This window comes from Salvelinus sp. IW2-2015, linkage group LG3 (genome assembly GCF_002910315.2).
Source record: "Salvelinus sp. IW2-2015 linkage group LG3, ASM291031v2, whole genome shotgun sequence".
NCBI classification, from domain to species: domain Eukaryota; kingdom Metazoa; phylum Chordata; class Actinopteri; order Salmoniformes; family Salmonidae; genus Salvelinus; species Salvelinus sp. IW2-2015.
In genome coordinates, this window is record NC_036840.1 from 4,039,923 (window position 1) to 4,065,991 (window position 26,069).

Below are 26,069 nucleotides of genomic sequence, written 5' to 3' on the forward strand. Positions count from 1 at the left end.
CTGTACATTTCATGACAAATAGTTGCAATTGCTGTTCTTGTTTAATATACTATTGATGTTAGCATTATGCACACAATCCCAGCTAAAAGCACAAAATTCCTAAGCATGGAGTGTCCCGAAAAAGTAGAGGGTTGCCTTAGATATGCTTACAATATGACAAATCATTCCACAATTGATACGGAATGTGTATAAAGTCACCCAAAAACACAAGCTTGAGCTGTACAAATTATCACCAAACGATCCATATAAATACACAGTAACATTTTCATTTCAACAAGTTTCCAACAACAAATGTTCTTAGAAGTAAACTTTAGATATATACAAGAATTCGCATTGTGAGGTCTATGTACAAATGTAAACGTAAAATATTAGCAATATAAAATACTATATAATATATTCATGAAACTTTGATATTCTCATACTACTTCAATATATTGACTCGCATGCTACAAGTACAAATACTTATGGTTTTTATATTGGGGCCAGCCTGGGAACAGAAGCATTATTATTTTAATTAATGCGCAAAATAAAGTTAACAGTACACAGCCTTAGTATTTGCTATGTTCATGTTAGTGATGGGTCGTTCGCGAACTAGCGGCTCTTTCTGAACGGCTCTTTTTGGTGAACGTCAGGAACCAAATCGCATTTGTGAAAGAGCTGTTCATTTGACTCCCTGATTTGCATACTGCTACTACTGCTTTATGAGCTTCAAACTATGATTATCTGCACTAACAAATAGATAGGATAAAGCCTTATTCTGGTCCACGCTCAATTCTGTTTTTGCAACGATTTAATTTTGTCAGGAATTATAATTGTTTACTCACATTTCACAATCTGAGATAACAGCATGCGTCTTTCTAGCCTTTACATTAGATTTTTAAGCACTACTGAACAAAGAGCCATTTAGGAGCCAAATGAACGGATCTTCAAGGTGAACGGAGCCAAGAGTTTCAGCTCACCGAAAAGACTCAGATATGCCAATCACTATTTCATATTATTACTCACATGTGCAACTGAAATTCACTCTAGTAATGTTTTCAGATTGAGTACTAAACTCGATATCATAAGGCTTTATGTCATAATGCTTTACATAAAGTGATTGCAGAAGACACAATTACAATTGGAATTGGAATCTGGGGCTAGGCCATATGCATTTACACTGGCCTATTTGTAAAGAAAAATGTACTCAAATTAAACAAATCTAGAGATTCGGACTATAAGGTTCAATCTGCATTTTTGTCAAAATGTAGTTATTGGCATAGCCTTGTTCTGTTCAATTCCTATATAGTACTCTAAACACCACAATTCATGTTGTTAAGTTCAAAAGAATTCAAGATCAAATTGCTGATACCATTCAATCCAATGAGGATTCAGAACTTTAAAACCAATTATCTCAGAATCATCTTTTTGCATATAGAACCTTATAGTGATTGATGGAAGTTTGTTTCCTTTCTCCCTGTAATGCTTTTTTTGTCTCCACAACTAGAACAAATGACTCTTCTAAATATCCATATTCAGACAATTTTAATCATCTCTTTTTTTTTTGCTATTTGAAATCATATTTGGCACATGTGACATACACAAAGACAATGTTTTTAAGAAAAAAGGAAAGCCATTAGCTTTAAAAAATGAATGGCCTCGCTTCAAACCCTTCATAAAGGAGTTTGACCTCATTTGCATGGTTTTACTCTTCCAGATTAATTAGTAGAATGCATTTCAGCAATCTTATAAAGATCCCTATCCGTTCCAGTGACAGAATAAATGTTGGGCAAAGTCTCAGAGAAAAATGTTCTTGGACACTGAAATGTTCTTAAGAAGTGACTTGAGTACGAGGTCAGACATGCTTTTCTGAATGTATTGAGTTCTTGAGGAAGCAAATTACGTTGAGTAAGATTTAAATGCTTCTAATCTTTTGTGTAGCAGCTGTGGGAAAAGTTGCAATTAAACATTTGTATCAATAAATAAGAAATAACTTTTTGTTTATACAGTGCCTTCAGAAGGTATTTGACATTCCACAATGTATTGTGTTACAACCTGAATTCAAAATGGATTAAATATTTTTTAATATATATTTTCTTTTATTCACCCATCTACACACAATACTCCACAATGACGAAGTGAAAACATTAGAAATGTTTGCAAATTTACACCCAGTCAATACAAAGATACAGGCTTGAATGAAAACTCCATGATAAAATCTGTTGGCCAGCAAGTAGGAGGGTTTTCAGCAGTCAAATTACATTTATTCAGCACACGCAAGGGAACCATGCCTGCAAAGCCCGTTACGCACCTTCATAAGGTAAGTCTGAATACCAACTACTGAGATGTGCCTAGGAAATCTGTGTGTAAGAAAGAAAATTATGCCTAAGTCGGAATCGGGCCCAAAGAGACTTACCCAGAAAGACTCACAGCTGTGCATTTCTGCAAAAGATGCTAACATGTATTAATTAAGGGGGTTAAATACTTATCTAATCGAGATGATTGTGTTTTACATTTAAAAAAAAAAATTTTTTAACAAATCTTTGAATTTTTCTTCCACTTTGACATTACAGAGTATTTTATTAAGATCGTTGACAAAAAATGACAATTAAATCCATTTTAATCCCACTTTGTAACACAACAAAATGTGGAAAAAGTTAAGGGGTGTGAATACTTTCTGAAGGCACTGTACTTTTCAACAGTTTGTTGTTTCAATGCTTGTCTCACTTTCATCTCCCGCAAGAGAGTTGAAAACACTATGCTACATTGTGTGGCTACTGTTGCTCTAATCTCAGTTAATCCAGATGCTAGATGAAGTTCTTGGGGAGACATTTTAGAAATTGTACTAACGCAACTTGCAAAGTCTACAGTACACTCTCGTAAACGGAAACTCTCACCATCTTCGCCCAATCCTGATGCATCCAAATAACCAGTGATAAAACACCCAAGTACCTAAACTACTCTGCTTGTTTGTCGACACACCCCAAAGCCCCTAACAGCATTCATGTTATGTAGTCTGTCCACGAGAGAATACCGCTGCTCTTACCACGTATTGCACTCTTGTTGATCCTATGACAAGTGCATCTGCAACCCACTTGTGATATGGAGAGATATGCACCATGTTCTTTCAATAAATGGGATCAATTGGCATTCATTAGTGATGTGCCACTGGCAAACTGCTGTATGCTCTGGGATTGGACATTCACCTAGCCCTTTGAGTTGATAGGTTATCTGTGTTCCCTGTGGCTATGCCCAGGGCACAGCTGATTGGCTTGTCTACTGTATGTCTATGTTGACATGTGGTCTTAGAATCAAGCCTAGCCCTTTAGTATCACATCATCCCAAATGAAAATGGCAACTCACTAAATAACTGTGAGAGGAGCAGAATGCCTTGGGCAAATGTATCAACCAAAAAGTGTTGAAGTATGTTACAAAGTTTAGTTCAAAGTTTACTTCTCTTAATGCCCACTGGTAGTATTGTGGTAATAACTTGCTATTCAGCAAGCAAATACAATGCCATTGGAATGAGAGGAGGATGAAATCTCAATTTTTGCAAAGCTATTATCTGACACGATGCCTTTCGGACCCAAGTGCCTCTCACAATGTACAATGGAAATAAAACTCTTGGGAGGTAAAATCTATTTTTTCCACAGCTCTATACTGAATAGCTTGCACAGGACAGGAAACAGAATTCTGATCATTCAAACGATTTACTCTGAGTACCACCATTGGTTGATTAATGCCACGGTAAGAACCAAGATTAATTTTCCACTCCAGTCAAGCAATATAATACTGTAAATGGTATGTGATAAAGGTTACTGAAGCAATGAAACAAATTAGAGAATTCATCATGGATAACACTATTCAAGACACAAACTTTGGAAATATGTAAATTCACATTAAATGTAAAATGTCGTGATCCCACGAATAAGGCATTCTCATGTGTGGTCCATAACAGCATTTCAAAAATCAGGCCATATTGTAGAATGTTTTTAAAGGCCCAATGCAGTCATTTTATATCAATATCAAATCATTTCTGGTTAACAAATAAGTACCTGACTGTAATAGATTTCCATTCAAATGGATAAAAATGGCTTTTCAGCTAAATACTATTTCTGAAGCAATAATTTTGCGAGTACTGTCTAGAAGTGGTCTGAGTGGGGAGGGGGAAACTGAAAACTAGCTGTTATTGGCAGAGAAGTTTGGAACTCTTTGTTATTGATTATATTAATCAAATCTATTCACGGTAATGTATGTAGTTCTGTTCTTGAGCTGTTCTTGTCTAATGATGTTCTGTATTATGTCATTCTGTATTATGTTTCATGTGTTGTGTGGACCCCAGGAAGAGTAGATGCTGCTTTTGCAACAGCTAATGGGGATCCTAGTAAAATACCAAATACCAAATTGATTGTATTTTCAATCAGCTACTCTTAGGAAATTTGTTCACACTTTTGCAGTGTTAGTTTCATCAGCTGTTGTACAATGATACACAACACAGGAAAAATCTAATTTTGACTGCACTGGGCATTTACCTGAAAAGTAGGCTAACCCTTCCTGCAAGACATAATTTCATTGCCAATGTTGTTTGTGTCATAACTCTGTAATGTAGAGTCCTGACTGATGATGATTAATACAATAGACCTATACGATTAAACACAACCTACACTACCGTTCAAAAGTTTGGGGTCACTAAGAAATGTCCATGTTTTTGTCCATTAAAATAACATCAAATTGATCAGAAATACAATGTAGACATTGTTCATGTTGTAAATGTCTATTGTAGCTGGAAACAGCAGATTTTTAATGGAATATCTACATAGGCGTACAGAGGCCCATTATCAGCAACCATCACTCCTGTGTTCCAATGGCACGTTGTGTTATCCAATCCAAGTTTATTATTTTAAAAGGCTAATTGATCATTAGAAAACCCTTTTGCAATTATGTTAGCACAGCTGAAAACTTTTGTGCTGATTAAAGAAGAAATAAAACAGGCCTTCTTCAGACTAGTTGAGTATCTGGAGCATGAGCATTTGTGGGTTCGATTACAGGCTCAAAATGGCCAGAAACAAAGAACTTTGTTCTGAAACTTGTCAGTCTATTCTTGTTCTGAGAAATGAAGGCTGTTCCATGCGAGAAATTGAAGATCTCGTACAGCGCTGTGTACTACTCCCTTCACAGAACAGCGCAAACTGTCTCTAAACAGAATAGAAAGAGGAGTGGGAGGCCCTGGTGCACAACTGAGCAAGAGGACAAGTACATTGGAGAGTCTAGTTTGAGAAACAGATGCATCACAAGTCCTCAACTGGCAGCTTCATTAAATAGTACCCACAAAACACCAGTCTCAACATCAGCAGTGAAGAGGCGACTCTGGGATGCTGGCCTTCTAGGCAGAGTTGCTAAGAAAAAGCCATATCTCAGACTGGCCAATAAAAATAAAACATTAAGATGGGCAAAAGAACACAGAGGAACTCTGCCTAGAAGGCCAGCATCCCGGAGTCACCTCTTCACTGTTGACGTTGAGACTGGTGTTTTGCGGGCACTATTTAATGAAGCCTTTTAAAATGATAAACTTGGATTAGCTAACACAACGTGCCATTGGAACACAGGAGTGATGGTTGCTGATAATGGGCCTCTGTACACCTATGTAGATATTCCATAAAAAATCAGCCGTTTCCAGCTACAATAGTCATTTACAACATTAACAATGTCTACACTGTATTTCTGATCAATTTGATGTTATTTTAATGGACAAAAATTTTGCTTTTCTTTAAAAAACAAGGACATTTCTAAGTGACTCCAAACTTTTGAACGGTAATACTGTCATCTGGATGAGTCGGACATTGGCACTGGACATTTCTGTCTTTAAGTGACAGAATTYTGGTTACTACAGCTGTACACATCTAGTTAATCTGCTATCAGGTCATATGGTTCCATTCGCATTTCCTATGGAGTTTGTGGAGGTTTGGGGGAAGGACAGGACCCCTGGCTCTCAAAGCTTGTCGCTCTTCCTGGCCACTGTGGACAAAACAGACAATTAACAAGGGTTAGTTCAACAAGAGTTGGCTAGGTCTCCAAAGATGCTATTGCTTTGTGTTTAAATATACATTTTCTAAAGTACCCGGATTCAAGAAAGCATTAACAATAGATTTTTATCCTACAGGTATTTTAGATTTAGAGGAACGCCATGTTAAAGGCCGAGTATTCCTCCAATTCTTGTTTCTTTGTTCAAGCTAAATAMAATGACAAGGCTCTTTGTTGAATGCACAACCACAAGGGGAAGTCTTTCCCCTATGCAACCGATGGGTCAAAATTCAAGTACTCGTCTGTCAATAAGGATTTCTACGGAAAATAAAGATTGGAATGATTCATGCATTTTTCAAGGATATCGTCTTGTGTTCATAGATTGTTTATAGATTGTGCTATTAAAACTTCCATTCTCTACTACTCCTGAAGAGCAATGAAAAGGGATGGCCCACCACTATAATATGTGGTCCCCAGTTATGAGAACACACCGTAAAAATTGAGCTAGTGCCCCCATCCAACCATCCTGGGTGGATATCAGGGCACCAACTCACCAATTACTTTAAAAGCTTCTAGTTCAAACTAGCCCTTAAGTTTCTAGAATCAAATTGGTCTTTGTTCTAGTACAGACAACATCCTTGCYTCTTTGTCATGCTGCACTATTACACATCTCTGTTGAAATTGACAGGGTTATTTCCCCAAGCTCTATGATTGGCTGCAAAACCTCTAGCTTTATCTGCTCTCTCAGAAAACCAGAGTGATGCAGCGAAGCATTGTGGGAGCTCTGGAAAGTCCTGCAATTGAATTGCACCTCCTCTTACTTTGAAGGAAAAAAACGAACAGTCCTCTACCTCTCCCAGGGCATGCCAGTGCGTAATGGGCTTGCGTGGGTAGGCCAGCATCTCGTTCCAGTGGTACCTCCCCAGGCCCTCAGCATCTGGCCCCGTCCGACACACACCTATCACCTCGTTGTGGCCCACCCTGTGGACATTACACACACACACACAATATCTTGAGTGCACAAAAAAAAGATGTGCCTCCTAAAAGCTGAGTGCTAGTTTGATGAAATAATTCTAAACTAGGTTTGGTAATTACAGTGAATTATGTGGCTCCTGAGCATTCTGGTAAGTGGTCATGATTATATTGTGTAGCGACGCTTGCAGGATTTGAGTGAAAAGTTCTGTTGATGAAGTACACCTCAGTTCAAGTTCAACTCAAAGTTAGAACCTTACTCATTCCACCTTCCTCCTTTGATGCAAATGTTAAAAAAATAGTAATTGTTTGTTGACTATATACACTGAGTATACCAAACATTAAGAACACCTTCTTAATATTGAGTTGCAACCCCCCTCCCCTTCTTTTGCACTCAGAACAGCCTCAATTCGTCGGGGCAAGGACTCTACAAAGTGTCAAAAGCGTTCCACACGCATGCTGGCCCATGTTGACTCCAATGTTTCTCACAGTTGTGTCAAGTTGGCTGGATGTCCTTTGGGTGGTGGACCATTCTTGATACACACAAGAAACTGTTGAGTGTGAAAAACCCAGCAGCATTGCAGTTCTTAACACAAACCGGTGCGGCTGGCACCTACTACCATACCCTGTTCAAATGCACTTAAATCTTTTGCCTTGCCTTTTCACCCTCTAAATGGCACATATCCATGTCTCAGTTGTCTCAAGGCTTAACAATCCTTATTTAACATGTCTCCTCCCCTTCATCTACACTGATTGACGTGGATTTAACAAGTGACATCAATAAGAGATCATAGCTTTCACCTGGATTCACCTTGTCAGTCTGTGTGATGGAAAGACCAGGTGTTGTTAATGTTGTATATACTCAGTGTAGGTGTGTACTGTACAAGCATGCTTATGACCACCATATGTGTTGAATTGTGGGTGTTGTATTTACTGTGGTGTCACTCACCGGTCATAGTCCATCACCATGATGGACAGGCTGACCTGTTCCACGTTCTCTGGGGGGATGTCAAAGATGATGGCCTCGTTGTACACTGGGTTCAGTGTGCTTTTCTTGGTGGTGGTTTTCCGCTTCTTCAGTCTCCGTCCGTCACAGAGCAGGGAAACCTTTACATAGGGATCTGTGTGCCACAAATAGCATCTCCATGAAGTCAGTCGTGTAGATTGCAGGTAATGGCAACCAGTGCGGTGTATTCACGGATGCCAAGGGAAGCCAGGCTTCGCCAAATATTTGACCAATACAAAAATATATACTGTATATAAATCATTTATCTTTCGTTTCTCTCTGTGTTTTCATAATTTTCCGTCAATTCGCAAGTAGCTGAATCTCACTGGAAAAATCATCCGAGATAGGAAAACAGCACCTCTCTGTCTCAGTATGTGTAGCCCATGTTTCTGATGCTGTCTGGACCAAAAGACTATAACATGTTGGGGGAGATGGGGATTTGGACTCTGTACAGGCCAGTGAATATGAAGGCGATTTTGATCTAACTATAAATGAATATGTTGTGCCACTGACCTGAGACTATTGAAGTTCAATATGTAGCCTAGTAGGCTCAGGTTAACTAGCTAGCTAACTTAGCTGGTTCATTGTTGCCAATGCTAGGAAGTTAGGCTAGCAAGCATTTTAGCTAGGTAGCCTATGACAACAAAAAATAAAAGTGTACTTTATGACAGAGCCATAGACCATTTTGCCAACATGAAAGAGAGGAGGATGGCATTGGAGTTAGGGTTGCATATTTTCTCTGTATTTTTCAAATGTTCCATCCTGAGAATAAATGTTCCAGCCTTGGGCGGTAAATCTCGGTAACCGGGTTCCTGCCAATCAACCCTAATTGGCGTTCAACTAGTCTACAAGTAGGGTGAGTCTAAATGTTTTGTTTAACTTGCGCGCACATGCACGTACACACACACAGACAGAAATACATACCATGGACTGCCACATGATATTTAGAAACATTGATTGGACTAAATTGTTTTTGGTATCTTTAAGTTTGTTTTCAGCATATTAAACTAATATTAAACTAAGCATATATAGCCTTGTTTATTGGATGATGTTTAAATGTTTCAGTTGAAATTGTGCTGGAATATCGGGGGCAGTGCTCCCGTTGTCTTTGTGCTGACTTGTAGTAACTCCGTGGTTCTAAATCAGTAGTTGTTTCACAACTGTTGAAAACATTAAATTGCTTGATCATGCTGTAGGTGATATAACTGTTTGAATATTTGCTTTGTGGACTTCACCGGACAGATGTTGCTCTCCGGTTTTATGACGAAACTAACATATGTGTAGTTGAATTTTTTCCGCCACTGTGTGACTGTTGTCACGGCCTTCTTGTATACCATGGTGGTGTATGAATGAATGGGTTATAGAGAAAACAARGCAATTATCACAACATAGGTTGTAATATGGCTTTTTTACTGGCTTGGCTTSCTCAGGGATTTTATCCATGCACAGCTACTGATGGCAACATTCAATTATTGCGTTTGGCTAAATTCAGTGATCTTTTTTTTGACAAGGTATGTCAAATGTATCTTCTACTACAATTTCACCACAAACAATGACAACACATGAAAGAAGTATCTCCCTGCCTACTCTTATCTAAGGCACAGCATGTTGCCTCACGTAACTATGCCTTCTGATTCGTTGCTTGCTCCTTRAGAGCTTTACAGTCGTCCCTCATTGTTATTCAGAGAACCATCATGTTTTAAAGCCCAGCCTAAATGGCTGCGAGTTTTGTATTGTTGTTGTGGTTGTTACCTGAGGAGCCAGTGATGTCCATGGCTTTGAGGTTCCGGCACTTGATGACTGTCAGTGTCATCCGRCCTGCTGTGGGCAGGTAGCATAGAGAGTACATGATCTCCCCCAGATCCACACTCTCCTGGAGAAAGACGAGGAGAACACTGCATCAAGGAAAGGGCACTGTTGCTGTAGAATAACTCTTTAAGGAAAGCAATTAGCTCAAATTGCTTTAGACAAAGTATGAACACCCAGAGGTGTCCTCAAAACTGAGAGAGAACATAGATTTTCTTACAATGGGTGATTCATCACGAAACTAGAACAAATCCAATCTGTAAGCATTACCAGCAGAGTGAATGTGTATTCAAAATGGTCGCCTTCGGCTAGTGATTTCGCAGGATGTACAACAATATGAGTAAAATGAGGACTGTGATTGGTCACATTCAGGGTTTTAAAGCGCTAACACTTCTAAATATTTTGCTGTGCTAATGTTCATTTGGGAGCACCAGTGTGCCTAGAAAAAAAATCAGCCAGATAATAATTGTTGTTAATGATTAGGCTTCGTTGTTCCACTGTTTCCGAGTGCCCTAGATATTTGTGACCGTGTTGGTTGAACCGTTACTACTGCGAAAACGGTTTGTGTCTAGCCCAAACCGTTCAAAGGTTTTGACCCATATTACCGGCGCTACATTGAATGATCTGGCATGCGTCGGCAACACCTGGGCAAATGAAAGGGCCCCATGTTGTGGGCCATTCTTAAACTACTCACGGCTGTTAACACCTTGTTCAGGTATGTTACCTCATTAGCTAGCTAGCTAATAACCTGATACAAATGTCAAATATGTCAACAATTCTTCCTCCAAAGGACCAATTCTATGGATTACATTTCGTGAAAATCCCCAAAGTAATGGACTTTTTTGGTTCTAGTGTCGTGAGGAATCACCTCAATACAATGTGTTTATGGATCAGTTTAGACTGGAGCACTACTGTAGTCTGAGCAAAGAGCATCAGATGGTCTGACTTGAAAGAGAAGATGTACTGACGTGGTGTGCTTGTACTGATACCTAATCGGAGTTAAAAAAAAGTCCCCTAAGGTGGCACTCCAGACACAAGATTTGATTGGCCAACCAGTGAACACAGGAGGACTGACTGGGAGGCATCTCACTAGTGCACAGATGTGTGTTTAGTGTGTTACATACACTCTTACAAAAAAGGGTTCCAAAAGGGTTCTTTGGCTGTACCTATAGGACAACCCTTATTGGTTCCTGGTTGAACCCTATTTGGTACTAGGTAAAACTCTTTTGGGTTCCATGTAAAACTCTCCGGGGAAAGGGTTCTACATATAACCCAGTAGGGTTCCACCTGGAACAAAAAGGGTTCTACCTGGTACCAAAAAGGGTTKTTCAAAGGGTTATCCTATGGCAACAGCCAAATAACTGTTTTAATGTCACCATATAAAAATACACTTAGAATAAGGGTGGCACAAGAGTTGCTCTCCATGGACAGAATCCTTACTTGAGATGTGTTTGCGCAAAGTCTTCCAGTATCATCAATGTATTGACATGCAGGAGTTTCACAATAACAATGTAACATGTGAAACAGAGGATGTCTTCCCAGTCCTAGAAGCTCTCACATAGGACTTCCCAAACCCAGCTCCTCTGGCCATTCAGCAGATGTTCTGCACATCATAACAGAGCGTCAATACCCCCCCAGCCCTCCATCCATGGTGTGTTCCAAAGCACCACCCCCACCCCCACCCACCTAACCATTGTGGGGTCCAACTGCCTTTGTGTCCCCTACTGTCAATCTAAGCATGGACACCCACACAAACAGCTGCAAGGCGGGAAAAACTCAACGTCTCATCAAACCTCTCATAGGCAGGTCACAGGTTGTTTTAGGCATTGACACCCCTCCCATTTCCCTGCCTGGTTTCTACCCATGCTATTGACACAAAAGGTCACATGCATAAAAAGACATCAATCTAGCCCAGGGAAATGAGGTTCTGAAATACAATACACACTAATCTTCAGCTGAATGTAATGTCATTTGTTGTGGCAAATTACTTTCATGCAATTTTGCTTCCATATTAAATAGAAAATTGCTTGAAGTGTAAATACACAGAGGGTTTTTCGAATTAGGCTAACCTCTGAATTTCTTGTGTTTTTTCTGTTCATATGTAGTTGCATACTCGTTTTTTTAGAGAATTCAAGGAAGGAGGTAACACAAAGTGCACACTACTTTGGTACACCAGAGCACATGATAGAGGTCTGTAACATCAGGAAAACAAGTTTCTCTCAAGAATAATCAATTCATTGTTGTCAGACAGTGATGAGTAAAGTCACCATAAATGATCATCGCCAAATACATTCCATAAAGGATGACACTTTTAAAAGGACTCTCATTAATGTAAATTAAAAAAGGTGGAATGAAACACTGTCAAAATAAAATGTATGGCAAACTGCATTTGCTGTGAGTCATTATCCATTCAAACATCCTTATCCTCATTCCCCTCTGTTGGACGGCAATTCAGGCAATGTAATTGGCCAGAGACAGTATAAACAAAATCTATGCAGGAAGGTGAGATAAAATGATCCCATGATAGACATAAATAACGACCGAATACCAGACAAAAGATATGTCTAACCATTAACAACAATGTAGGGAGACAAAATAGATCCTTGAATATTTACAATAATTGCTTAATTTTTCTTCTATCCTGTCGGCAATCTTGAAAGAAGTCTCACATTATATTCAATAGCCGAGCTCAATTGTAGCTCTCATGTTCAACACTATCAACCACAGTCAAAGTAGCAGTAAACTTGATGTCTGTATAGATGCTCAAGCTTTTGAACGTGTAATTTCCTCACAGCACACAGTAAACATTATGTAACACAAACAGTATAAACTTCCTGGAGACAAACTACACGTTGAAGTTAACACCATGGCTGTTGACATGGGCTAACTGCATTAATACCCAGTCTGTCCCCCTCCAATGGCTAAGAACCCAGTCTTTAAACCCACCTAAACCTGCATTTCAAGTTAATCCACTCTTGTTCTGTTTTCCACAGTACACCGTTCAGAGATCAACTGATTAATTAACCATTAATCCATCTCCATGACCATCAGACACAATAAAATGCCACCAAAACACACAATAATATTCATAAACAGAAGCTGTTGAGTAAACAAACTGTGATAACGCTACCGAGGAGTAAGAAGTGTGTGGGCTCATAAAACTGCACTATCATACCCAAGTATGTCAGTGAAGTGATAAAGGTGAGGAACAAAGGAGAATTGTGCCCATGGCTATATTTAGGTCTACAGTGTGTACTTCAGTTTTTGGAGGTGTTGTGTGGGTGCTTGGATTCTAAATTCACTGCTCCTGGCAATGGGGCTATACAACACATGCAACTTACCAGTCATGTAATACAGTGCTGATGATTCCAGGACTTAAAACCTCATCCAATCAAATAATGCACAGAGACTTGAAAATGGAGAGATCATTGTCATGTGTTTCCCTAAATAAGTCAGATCATGTGCAGTGCACGACCCATCAGAAATGATGCAAATGTTAACTATGGCAGACTGACCACAGCTCCACCCTGAAATCTACTCACCCATCATTGAGTCATTTTCTAGAGCGACTAACAGTTACGACTTACAGAGCGATCAGTTGTTGAGATCACTGATCCAATGATCTCCACACATACTGATATCCTCCATGTACTACACCTATCTCAACTAGCTGAGGCCCAGCCCACTCACCGTGGTCGCAGCGTGAATGTCCTTCCACACCACTGCCTCCCTCGAGAGGTCGGAGAGCTCGAAGAGGTTGTCCACCACCACCTCGCCGATCATGTCGTGGCTGGTGAAGCGGTCAAAGTCGTAGACACTGAAGTGCAGTTTGCGGTTGCACAGCTGGTCTACTCCACGGGGAAGCAGAAGGCCTCGTCGAACGTGGGGTTGAGCGTCTTGCGGTGGACACGCGTCTGGAACTTCTTCTGTCTCTCTGGCAGCAAGTAGATTCTTGACGTAAGGGTCGGAGGTGCCAGTGAAGTCCTTGGCCGGCAGTTCCAGGGCCTTGAGGATCGTGACTACCAGCGCCTGTTCCTCGTAGTCGTAGAGCAGGGAGAAGCTCAGCTTACCGCACGTCTCCACCGGCTCGTGGGTCCCGTCCTCGGAGTCCACAGACTTCTGCTTGTAGAGCTCGGGCTTGATGCGGCCGATGCTTACGGTGGACGACTGGCGGATGGGGAGCGTGTCCATACTGAAGTCCACACTCGTCACGTTCATCTGGCGAGGCAGATGGCGGCGGAATGAATTGTGCCTGTTGAAAAAGGACATCAGTCATCTATGGTTCCTGGTATCTTTCAATCGGCAGGTTTCCATTGACCCAGGGTTATTAGACAAAAGCAATGTCGCAAAAAAACAACAACATTGAGACGTGTAATGGAAACGACAGCTATGGAAATGTACTAAATATCGACAACATTTTGATCTGTTTGACAGGGTGGATTTGTCTTTTAACTTTATTCCGACAAATGATAATGGAAACTGTGTTTTTCTAATAAATGATGATTTGATCAATTATTTTGAAGGTATGTGCGTCACATCATCACAGAACTATAAAACTCCACATTTCATTGTAAATGCATACTGCTAAATCTACCTTTTCAACTATTCAAATCATGTTTCTTTGCAGGACAAGGATTGTTCTGACTTTCAAGAATTCCTGAATTGCGTCGCCTTGTTTTTCTGGTAGGCTGGATGGAAGTATCACCATCCAATTATCTACATGAGCGCAAATTTCACCATGGCATGGACCTCGGCGATACATTGGCAAATGAGAATACGGCAAATATGAGTAATTTCTTGCATTCTATTCATGCTGGCTTTTGTGGCCTACCTGAGACATGAAACAGATAGGTGGGATGGCATACAAGCTGTCACCAATTGTCCTATATGGATAATGTGAACACTTCAACCACTTCAATTTTATTTATCATTCTGGGAGGGGGGGCGGGGGGGGGGCGATGTCATTAAGTCCAGCTGTTTTATAGACACAAAACATTTCAATGGAAACGCACCGTAGCAGGCAACTGTCTCCTCTATTTTCTATGCAAACTTTCTAAATGTAGACAAAAAAAATCTAAGGAAACAGTTAAAGGAAACATAGCTAGTGATTCAGGAGAGAGAAGTTATTAAATCTTACTCTTATTGAAATGTTGGAAACCAACAGCATCTATAAGACAAAAGATGCATGGTTGTGTGTGCGGCTGCAATTATTTTTTCATGTTGATGATACTAGTTTACTATTCTTCAGAAGTGTTTTTACAATTCCTTGTTTCTTCTTGTAGTTCTAGCATGACTGTTGATAGGAACATTTTTGTTGTGATTTGTTTTGACACTTTAATGTTGTTAAGCTATTCTCTCAGCATTAATGAGAAAGATGTTACTGGCTTTGGGTTTAAAGTGATGGAGTTACTTTCTGATTGAACTCTTACAAAGCTCAGAAGCTACGTGACTGAGTGAGTTGTTTTTCACAGGACTTCTTTTGGAAAATAACATTACCTGGGATACCTTGAGCCCAGTTCCATGTACTGATAATGACTTACATACTTTGAGCAAACCACTGTTCTGTACTTCTCCTGGTTGTCACCTAGCAACTGATAACACCCCCCCCCCCCACTGACACAAATAAGAAGATCACATTAATCCGACACGGTCAGTATTGGTACAAATTATACAAATCTGGGAAACACAACACATATGGGATATGAAAAAAACATCACATTGTATTCAAACCTCATATGAAGAGGTGCTTGCATGTTCTAACATATTTTCTGGGACATAATAAGACACAATGTTCTTTGTGAAGGATACTTTGGGAGTCCTATTATATCAGACAAGGGACATCAATTTACAACCTCCCATGATTCCTACAGTTGTTAGAACATTCACTGTACGGCATCCAAGAGGATGAATAGTATACACTGGAAGAGTTGATAATGGAGCAGGCTGGCGGATTTCATCCACATTTGCCCACAGATTCCTCTCTGTTGTGTCAGCCCTGACCCAGAATCAGTTTTTAGCAGGCCTGCCATCCCAACTCCAGTAAAGACATTCACTCTTTCTCTACCTCTCCCTACATACACTTCTTCTCCAGAGCCACATTCATTATTTTCTTCCATAAGATAACCAATTTTCTATCCTCCACTTTCTCAATCTTATAGGATCAGGGATGGGCTCTCAGTCTCAATACTCACATTGAGCCTGTGTGGCTCAGTTGGTAGAGCATGGTGCCTGCAATGCCAGGGTTGTGGGTTTGATTCCCATGGTGGACTAGTATGAGGAAGAAGTACAAGAATGTATCCGTTCACTACTTTAAGTTGCTCTGGATAAGACAGTTAAGAACACATTCTTATTTACAATCAAGGCCTACCCCAGCCAAACCCTAACCCGGACAACGCCCTATAGGACTCCCAATCATGGCCAGTTGTGATACAGCCTGGAATCGAAACAGGGTCTGTAGTGATGCCTCTAGCACTGCGATAGAGTGCCTTAGACCGCTGCACCACTCGGGAGCCCCCAAAATTATGGTACTTCTCGCATGTGTCAGAGATCTCTGTTTCCGCCCGTAAAAAAGGAACCATGGAAAATGTAAATTTTTTATCTCTCACAGGGAAGAATGTTGTACACTAATAAAACAGCATGACAAATCTCCAATCTCATACCACCTGTCGCTGTGCATGGATGTAACATATGATGATGTGATGTACTGATATATACTGCTCTGTAGCATTTAATCAGAGATTGGTGGAGGTATGTCTGAAAATCACAATTAGAGTAGACTAGTACATTCTGTACAAGACTCTCTCTCTCTCTGACTTTGCCCTTGCCTTTGTTTAGAATGTGTCTGCACAATGCATGAGCAGTGAATACTGATGTAGCTGTTGGAGAGGATCGATGTTAACAGAATGTATCTGTTGCTCTTCTCCATGGTAATCACCCGCTCTGCAAGTCACATGGTTGCAAATCCTCATAGTTTTGCCCTGAAGGCCAGAGTGATACCAAGCGTCTCCTCCCACCTCGTCTCGCATTAATACGTTGTCCACGTCTCCTAAAATGGATGCTTCATGTAGTGTATCATCATCAAATTATTCCTAATTACTTGGGTGTACTATAGATGCAGTCCTTACTTGTGTTGTGATTGTGATGATTTGTATTGAAAATTTGTGCTTCAGATTCAGCCGAACTGATATATTTAGATATTCGTAGCCCTTTCCTGCAGTCAAACGACCTATTGGCCTCATGGGTGGAATGTTATTACTATTTTTCCTAATTTCCTAATTAATAAACATTATAAAAAAACAGCTGAAAATCTGGTGTTTCTATGTCAAACAGTTTTGTAATATTTCAGTCTTCAACGATGTATATATTAAGTGTAATATTGGGATGTAAACTCCAAATTGTATACATTTCAACTCTATATCTGACATGGTACAGGTGTCTTATTTTTTTTAAGCCTATAACCATGTGTGTGAGGTGTACACTTTTGTTTCAAAGTAGATTTGTATAAGACTACCAAAAAACACTCTGTGTGTCCCCGATTTAGCCCACTGCAGTAAAATGTTTTTAAGTGTCTTACTCTGAGAGCACTGGGAAACATACTTTCAAGAGATAAACAGTAACATGATGATAGACCTGCCATCAACTCTACTGATCATACTTTTCAATCATATACAGTGCCTTGCAAAAGTATTCATCCCCCTTGGCGTTTTTCCTATTTTGTTGCATTACAACCTGTAATTTAAGTGGATTTTTATTTGGATTTCATGTAATGGACATACACAAAATAGTACACATTTGTGAAGTGAAATAAAAAAATTACTTGTTTCAAGAAATGATAAAAAATAAAAAACTGAAAAGTGGTGTGTGCATATGTATTCACCCCCTTTGCTATGAAGCCCCTAAATAAGATCTGGCGCAACCAATTACCTTCAGAAGTCACATAATTAGTTAAATAAAGTCCAGCTGTGTGCAATCTAAGTGTCACATGATCTGTCACATGACCTCAGTATATATACACCTGTTCTGAAAGGCCCCAGAATCTGCAACACCACTAAGCAAGGGGCACCACCAAGAAAGCGGCACCATGAAGACCAAGTTGAGGGGACCAAGTTGAGGATCAAGTTGTGGAGAAGTACAGATCAGGGTTGGGTTATAAAAAATATCCGAAACTTTGAACATCCCACGGAGCACCATTAAATCCATTATTAAAAATGGAAAGAATATGGCACTACAACAAACCTGCCAAGAGAGGGCCGCCCACCAAAACTTATGGACCAGGCAAGGAGGGCATTAATCAGAGAGGCAACAAAGAGACCAAAGATAACCCTGGAGGAGCTGCAAAGCACCACAGCGGAGATTGGAGTATCTGTCCATAGGACCACTTTAAGCCGTACACTCCACAGAGCTGGGCTTACGGAAGAGTGGCCAGAAAAAAGCCATCGCTTAAAGAAAAAAATAAGCAAATACATTTGGTGTTCGCCAAAAGGCATGTGGGAGACTCCCCAAACATATAGAAGAAGGTACACTGGTCAGATGAGAATAAAATGTAGCTTTTTGGCCATCAAGGAAATTGCTATGTCTGGCACAAACCCAATACCTCTCATCATCGTGAGAACACCATGGGGATGTTTTTCATCAGCAGGGACTGGGAAACTGGTCAGAATTGAAGGAATGATGGATGGCGCTAAATACAGGGAAAATCTTGAGGGAAACCTGTTTCAGTCTTCCAGAGATTTGAGACTGGGACGGCGGTTCACCTTCCAGCAGGACAATGACCCTAAGCATACTGCTAAAGAAACACTTGAGTGGTTTAAGGGGAAACATTTCAATGTCTTGGAATGGCCTAGCCAAAGCCCAGACCTGAATCCAATTGAGAATCTGTGGTATGACTTAAAGATTGCTGTACACCAGCGGAACCCATCCGTCTTGAAGGAGCTGGAGCAGTTTTGCCTTGAAAAATGGGCAAAAGTCCCAGTGGCTAGATGTGCCAAGCTTACAGAGACATACCCCAAGAGACTTGCAGCTGTAATTTCTGCAAAAGGTGTCTCAACAAAGTATTGATTTTGCGGGGTGAATAGTTATGCACGCTCAAGTTTTCTGTTTTTTTGTGTTATTTCTTGTTTGCTTCACAATACAAAATATGTTGCATCTTCAAAGTCTTCGACGTCCAAGGTGGCTTAGCAGTTCAGACGTCTTTTTCTGTTCCGTATTGTTCGTGTCCTGTATATATATATATTTACACCTTTCTTCGCATATCTTTTATCTATTTTATTATCCAAGAAKTCAACTACAAAAGCTTTCCTGCAAAAGCTTTCCTGCAACCCGCTTCACCAATTACAAAAAGTATTATTTACCTCAATCTGAAAATCGATCGTGGAAGCTAGCCAGGGGCTAATTCAGAAGCTAGCCTGAAAGCTAACCAGAAGCTACTCCGATAGCTAGCCAGAAGCTAATCTGTAGCTGCCCCGAAATTAGCCGGTTTGCTGGCTAGCGTTGGTGTTTCAGCTGCCCACGTTTAGTGGTCATCAGCTATTCCTTTAGCTCGATAATCTACCGGCACTTTTGTGCAACGCGACTCGGACCGTAGCATTCCGGGACTCTTTTTCTCTCAGTTTCCCCGGATTCCACCTTGATTTCGCAGCTAGCTAGCTGCAAACCGTGTGACTATTGGCTTACGTCGACCCCGGAGCAAACTCTAATCATTCTGGAGCTAGCCAGCTGAGGAGTTCCATCACCATCCGGACCCGTTTCTTTTGTTGCTGCTGCAGATACGGAACCCCACCGGGCCTTCACGACTGACTGCCGCGACTGACTGCCGACGTTATCTGCCCGAGGGATTTATCCAACTGGCACCTCCGTCCCGACGTTACCTGAACGCTCATCTGAGGCCCGCTAATCGTTAGCTGTCTTATCGGCTGCTATTTGAACAAGTATATTGACAACATTATATTATTTATTTATTATTTTATTTTTTCCTTGGGTCACTATATCTATTTTGCCAATTTGGATTGATCCCTCTACCACACGGAACCCCACTACACGGAACCCCACTAACCTACCGACGGAAACGCACGAGGTATCTACAAACAGACCTCCATCCTATGCTGCTACCGATAGCCATAACCCGGCCAGCTGTCTGGATCGCCAAGACCCCAACCAACCTCTACTCACTGGACCCTTATTGATCACTCGATTAGCATGCCTCTCCTTAATGTAAATATGCCTTGTTCATTGCTGTTCTGGTTAGTGTTTATGGCTTATTTCACTGTAGAGATTCTAGCCCTGCTCTCTATACCATATCCAACCTCTCAGTTCCACCACCCACATATGCGATGACATCACCTGTGTTTCAATGATGTTTCTAGAGACAATATCTCTCTCATCATCACTCAATACCTAGGTTTACCTCCACTGTATTCACATCCTACCATACCTTTGTCTGTACATTATTCCTTTAAACTATTTTTCGCCCCAGAAACCTCCTTTTACTCTCTGCTCTAGTAGCTCTAGGCGACCAATTCTCATAGCTTTTAGCCGTACCCTTATCCTACTCCTCCTCTGTTCCTCTGGTGATGTAGAGGTGAATCCAGGCCCTGCGTACCTGGCTCCACTCCTATTCCCCAGGCGCTCTCTTTTGATGACTTCTTGAACCGTAATAGCCTTGGCTTCATGCATGTTAACATTAGAAGCCTCCTCCCTAAGTTTGTTTTGTTCACTGCTTTAGCACACTCTGCCAACCCGGATGTTTTAGCCGTGTCTGAATCCTGGCTTAGAAAGACCACCAAAAATTCAGACATTTTCATCCCCAATTACAAGATTTTCAGACAAGATAGAAAGGCCAAAGGGCGGTGTTGCAATCTACTGCAAAGACTGCCTGCAGAGTTCTGTTATACTATCCAGGTCTGTTCCCAAACAATTTGAACTTCTACTTTTTAAAAATCCACCTCTCTAAAAACAAGTCTCTCCACCGTTGCCGCCTGCTATAGACCACCCTCTGCCCCCAGCTGTGCTCTGGACACTATATGTGAACTGATTGCCCCCCATCTATCTTCAGAGCTCGTGCTGCTAGGCGACACTAAATTTGAACATGCTCAACCACCCAGCCACCCTACAATCTAAGCTTGATGCCCTCAATCTCACACAAATTATCAATGAACCTACCAGGTACCACCCCAATTCCGTAAACACGGGTACCCTCATAGATATCATCCTAACAAACTTGCCCTCCAAATACACCTCTGCTGTTTTCAACCAAGATCTCAGCGATCACTGCCTCATTGCCTGCATCCGTAATGGGTCAGCGGTCAAACGACCTCCACTCATCACTGTCAAACGCTCCCTGAAACACTTCAGCGAGCAGGCCTTCTAATCGACCTGGCGGGGTATCCTGGAAGGATATTGATCTCATCCCGTCAGTAGAGGATGCCTGGTCATTTTTTAAAATGCCTTCCTCACCATCTTGAATAAGCATGCCCCATTCAAGAAATTTAGAACCAGGAACAGATATAGCCCTTGGTTCTTCCTGACCTGACTGCCCTTAACCAACAGAAAAACATCCTATGGCGTTCTGCATTAGCACTGAACAGCCCCGTGATATGCAACTTTTCAGGGAAGCCAGAAACCAATATACACAGGCAGTTAGAACAGCCAGGCTAGCTTTTTCAAGCAGAAATTTGCTTCCTGCAACACAAATTCAAAAAAGTTCTGGGACACCGTAAAGTCCATGGAGAATAAGAACACCTCCTCCCAGCTTCCAACCGCTCTGAAGATAGGAAACACTGTCACCACCGACAAATCACTATAATTGAGAATTTCAATAAGCATTTTTCTACGGCTGGCCATGCTTTCCACCTGGCTACCCCTACCCCGGACAACAGCACTGCCCTCCCCTCTGCTACTCGCCCAAGCCTTCCCCATTTCTCTTCTCCCAAATACAGTCAGCTGATGTTCAAATGAGCTGCAAAATCTGGACCCTTACAAATCAGCCGGCTAGATAATCTGGACCCTTTCTTTCTAAAACTATCTGCTGAAATTGTTGCCACCCCTATTACTAGCCTCTTCAACCTCTCTTTCGTGTCGTCTGAGATCCCAAAGATTGGAAAGCAGCTGCGGTTATCCCCTCTTCAAAGGGGGGACACCCTTGACCCTAACTGCTACAGACCTATATCTATCCTACCCTGCCTTTCTAAGGTCTTCGAAAGCCAAGTCAACAAACAGATTACCGACCATTTCGAATCCCACCACACCTTCTCCGCAATGCAATCTGGTTTCAGAGCTGGTCATGGGTGCACCTCAGCCACGCTCAAGGTCATAAACGATATCGTAACCGCCATCGATAGGAAACAATACTGTGCAGCCGTATTCATTGACCTGGCCAAGGCCTTTGACTCTGTCAATCACCACATCCTCATTGGCAGACTCGACAGCTTTGGTTTCTCTAATGATTGCCTCGCCTGGTTCACCAACTACTTCTCTGATCGAGTTCAGTGTGTCAAATCGGAGGGTCTGTTGTCCGGGCCTCTGGCAGTCTCTATGGGGGTGCCACAGGGTTCAATTCTTGGACCGACTCTCTTCTCTGTTACATCAATGATGTCGGTTGCTGCTGGTGATTCTCTGATCCACCTCTACGCAGACGACACTATTCTGTATACTTCTGGCCCTTCTTTTGACACTGTGTTAACAACCCTCCAGGCGAGCTTCAATGCCATACAACTCTCTTTCCGTGGCCTCCAACTGCTCTTAAATACAAGTAAAACCAAATGCATGCTCTTCAACCGATCGCTGCCTGCCCTGCCCGCCTGTCCAACATCACTACTTTGGACGGCTCTGACTAGAATATGTGGACACCTACAAATACCTAGGTGTCTGGGTAGACTGTAAACTCTCCTTCCAGACTCACATCAAACATCTCAATCCAAAGTCAAATCTAGAATTGGCTTCCTATTCCGCAACAAAGCATCCTTTACTCATGCTGCCAAACATACCCTTGTAAAACTGACCATCCTACCAATCCTCGACTTCGGTGATGTCATTTACAAATATAGCCTCCAAAACCCTACTCAATAAATTGGATGCAGTCTATCACAGTGCCATCCGTTTTGTCACCAAAGCCCCATATACTACCCACCACTGCGACCTGTACACTCTCGTTGGCTGGCCCTCGCTTCATACTCGTCGCCAAACCCACTGGTTCCAGGTCATCTACAGACCCTGGTAGGTAAAGTCCCCCCTTATCTCAGCTCGCTGGTCCCATAGCAGCACCTACCTGTAGCACGCGCTCCAGCAGGTATATCTCTCTAGTCACCCCCAAAACCAATTCTTCCTTTGGACGCCTCTCCTTCCAGTTCTCTGCTGCCAATGACTGGAACGAACTACAAAAATCCTGAAACTGGAAACACCTATCTCCCTCACTAGCTTTAAGCACCAGCTGTCAGAGCAGCTCATAGATTACTGCACCTGTACATAACCCATCTACAATTTAGCCCAAACAACTACCTCTTTACCTACTGTATTTATTTATTAATTTATTTTGCTCCTTTGCACCCCATTATTTCTGTCTCTACTTTGCACTTTCTTCCACTGCAAACCAACCATTCCATTGTTTTTTTTAGTTTATTTTACTCTTGCTGTTGTACTCACTTCGCCTCCATGGCCTTTTATATTTTTATGTTATTTATACATATATTTGTTTGCCTTCACCTCCCTTATCTCACCTCACTTGCTCACATTGTATATAGACTTATTTTTTTTTTCACTGTATTATTGACTATATGTTTGTTTTACTCCATGTGTAACTATGTGTTGTTGTATGTGTCGAACTGCTTTGCTTTATCTTGGCCAGGTCGCAATTGTAAATGAGAACGTGTTCTCAATTTGCCTACCTGGTTAAATAAAGGTTAAATAAATAAATAAATAAAAAAGTGGTAGGCATGCTGTGTACATCAAATGATTCCATTTCCCCAAAAAATACATTTTAATTCCAGGTTGTAAGGCAACAAAATGGGAAAAATGCCAATGGGGGTGAATACTTTCGCATGCCACTGTACAACAAGTCCTCCCCTTCTTTGAATCTTTCCTTATGTTATTTTTTCCCCGAGATGAAAAGCTTGCAAAAGCATCTGAGGGAGATTCAACCCTAAAAGTGATGAGAGAGACTATTTAATTAGCTCTCTCTGCCCCCTTCGTCAGTGTGTAATTCAAGAAAAGTGCCAGGCTCGATAAATTGCATCAACGTTCCTAATGACAAACTAAAGCAAGTGTCAATAATGGCTTCCTGTAGGAGATGGAGTGCAGCTGCTCAGTGAGTCTCAGTAGGACGAGCGCCTCGCAGCACGTCAGTTCTCAACCTGCGGCGGCGCTAATTACAGACGCGCTCGTTTAAACACAGTCCCCGAAAACAAAGAGAAGATTGTTTCATTACCGGGGTCGCTTACCGCTGTTGCCATGGCAGCGTGACTCACGCCCGCCCAACACAAGACGTGGTCTGGGGTGATTACAGGGTTTTTGTGTGTGTGAGGAGCAAGGGGGCGTGCTGTCGCCCCGTTGATGAGCACCATGGGAGATGTTCCTTCAGGTCATCTACTGAGCGTCCAGTTTGCACGTGTTGTGCCATTTTAAGGTCATTCGTCACAAATTCTCCTGAACTGTCTTATTGACATTTGTCATGGCTATACTTGATGTGTACAGTTCAAGTGTCATCATTTACCACTTGATGTCACCTGTCACTTGCTTGAAAGCATCATGTACATAACCTACACTCACAGGAGGTTGGTGGCACCTTAATTGGGGAGGACGGGTTCGTGGTAATGGCTGGAGCGGGATAAGTGGAATGGCATCAAATATATCAAACACATGGTTTCCATGTGTTTGATGCCATTACATTTGCTCAGTTCCAGCCATTATTATGAGCCGTCCTCCCCTGAGCAGCCTCCACTGCCTTCACTATAGGTGTGCACAGCTCTGTGCATGCATATGACATAACATAACACAGAAATCCTTGGACCCAGTGCAACCAAAAATGGACACCAACAGAATGTTAAGACCTAGAGACAGGAAAGTGACAGAGACACTACTCTGGGAGAGGTCCAATAATGTTACCTGGAGGACGAGGTGGGGTCGGTGGTCTGCCTCTGAATCTTGGCCTGCTGGCCCAACCTCTCCCTGAGAGCCGTCTGCACCTCAGCAGGGATGTCCGGGGATGTCTGGCTGATCTTCATGGCCGCCTCTAGCAGCTTCACGGAGCTGCAACGCCCGTTCACCTTCACCACTGACACAGGCTTCATCTCCTCCTCCATTGGTGCCACCTTGTGGAGGGGTGTGACGGGCAGGGGGGCCGGCGGAGGGGCCTCGGGGATCCCGACACGGGGGCCATTGTTGACGTGGGACGAGAGGGCCTTGCTCCTCCAGATGGGCCAGCACAGCTTCCAAAAGACAAAGAGAGAGACTACCAACAGGGCGAGTCCACAGAAACCCACGACAACAGCAAGGAGACTGATAGAGATGTCTACGAGCGACCACAGAGATCAACAGTGACAGATAGAAAGAGAGACAGAGGGAGAGAGAGGACGGGCAAGCGATGGACGGAGCGTGACAGACAAACATGGAAGAGAAAAAAGAGAAGAGAGAAAGCAAGCTGTAAAAGAGGAGGCTGCAAATGCCCTCGTTTGGTAAAGATCAGAGGAAGTTAGAAAGTCATACAGCTTCATTCCAAGACATTCACATGGGAAGGAAAGACAAATAGCTCTTCATGGCCATATTTGATCAAGTTGACAAATCAACTTTCAGAAACCACAATCCCTTCTTCTGCAACTATATATAATGGTTCAAGGCTTCATACACAAACCAAGATTTACCACAGGCTATTACAAAATGCATTATGCATTCCATTGTGTGCATGTTACACAATTGTATGGTTTCTGATAATTAAAGTAGGACAGTATACGCCTGTGTGTGGATTGCAATGTGCAGGAGATATGTTCTTTCTCACTGATATTGCACTGCATGATGTCATGTTCTTTGCTGTGTTCTGTCTCCGTGTTATTCTCTCTCCTGTTGCTCATTCACTCTCACAAGGACACTTATGCTTTGTGGTTCCCCATCTCAAAGCCCAAGCCTACATGAAAACAAGGATCCAGATCTATAGGCAACAATCAGTCCACTTTATATGATGTGACACTAAAACCATGGATTTCTTTTTCAGGCTAATAACTTTAACAGGTATGCTAGACTGCTGAGATTTACAATTCATTTGAATTTGTTTGCAAATGTAAGTGTAGTTATGGAAATGACA

General features: G+C 41.7%; 1 protein-coding gene across 1 annotated transcript; it reads right to left on the bottom strand.

The window, feature by feature from the left end:
• Positions 1-5,465: 5,465 nt before the first annotated feature.
• LOC111980981 (synaptotagmin-10-like) lies at positions 5,466-25,145 on the bottom strand. Its single transcript, XM_024012084.2, is given in 8 exon segments — positions 5,466-5,994; positions 6,852-6,981; positions 7,922-8,093; positions 9,731-9,851; positions 13,475-13,638; positions 13,641-13,734; positions 13,736-14,036; positions 24,878-25,145. Coding segments are annotated over 8 exon segments (1,251 nt in total). The 5' UTR covers positions 25,075-25,145; the 3' UTR covers positions 5,466-5,922.
• Positions 25,146-26,069: the final 924 nt, after the last annotated feature.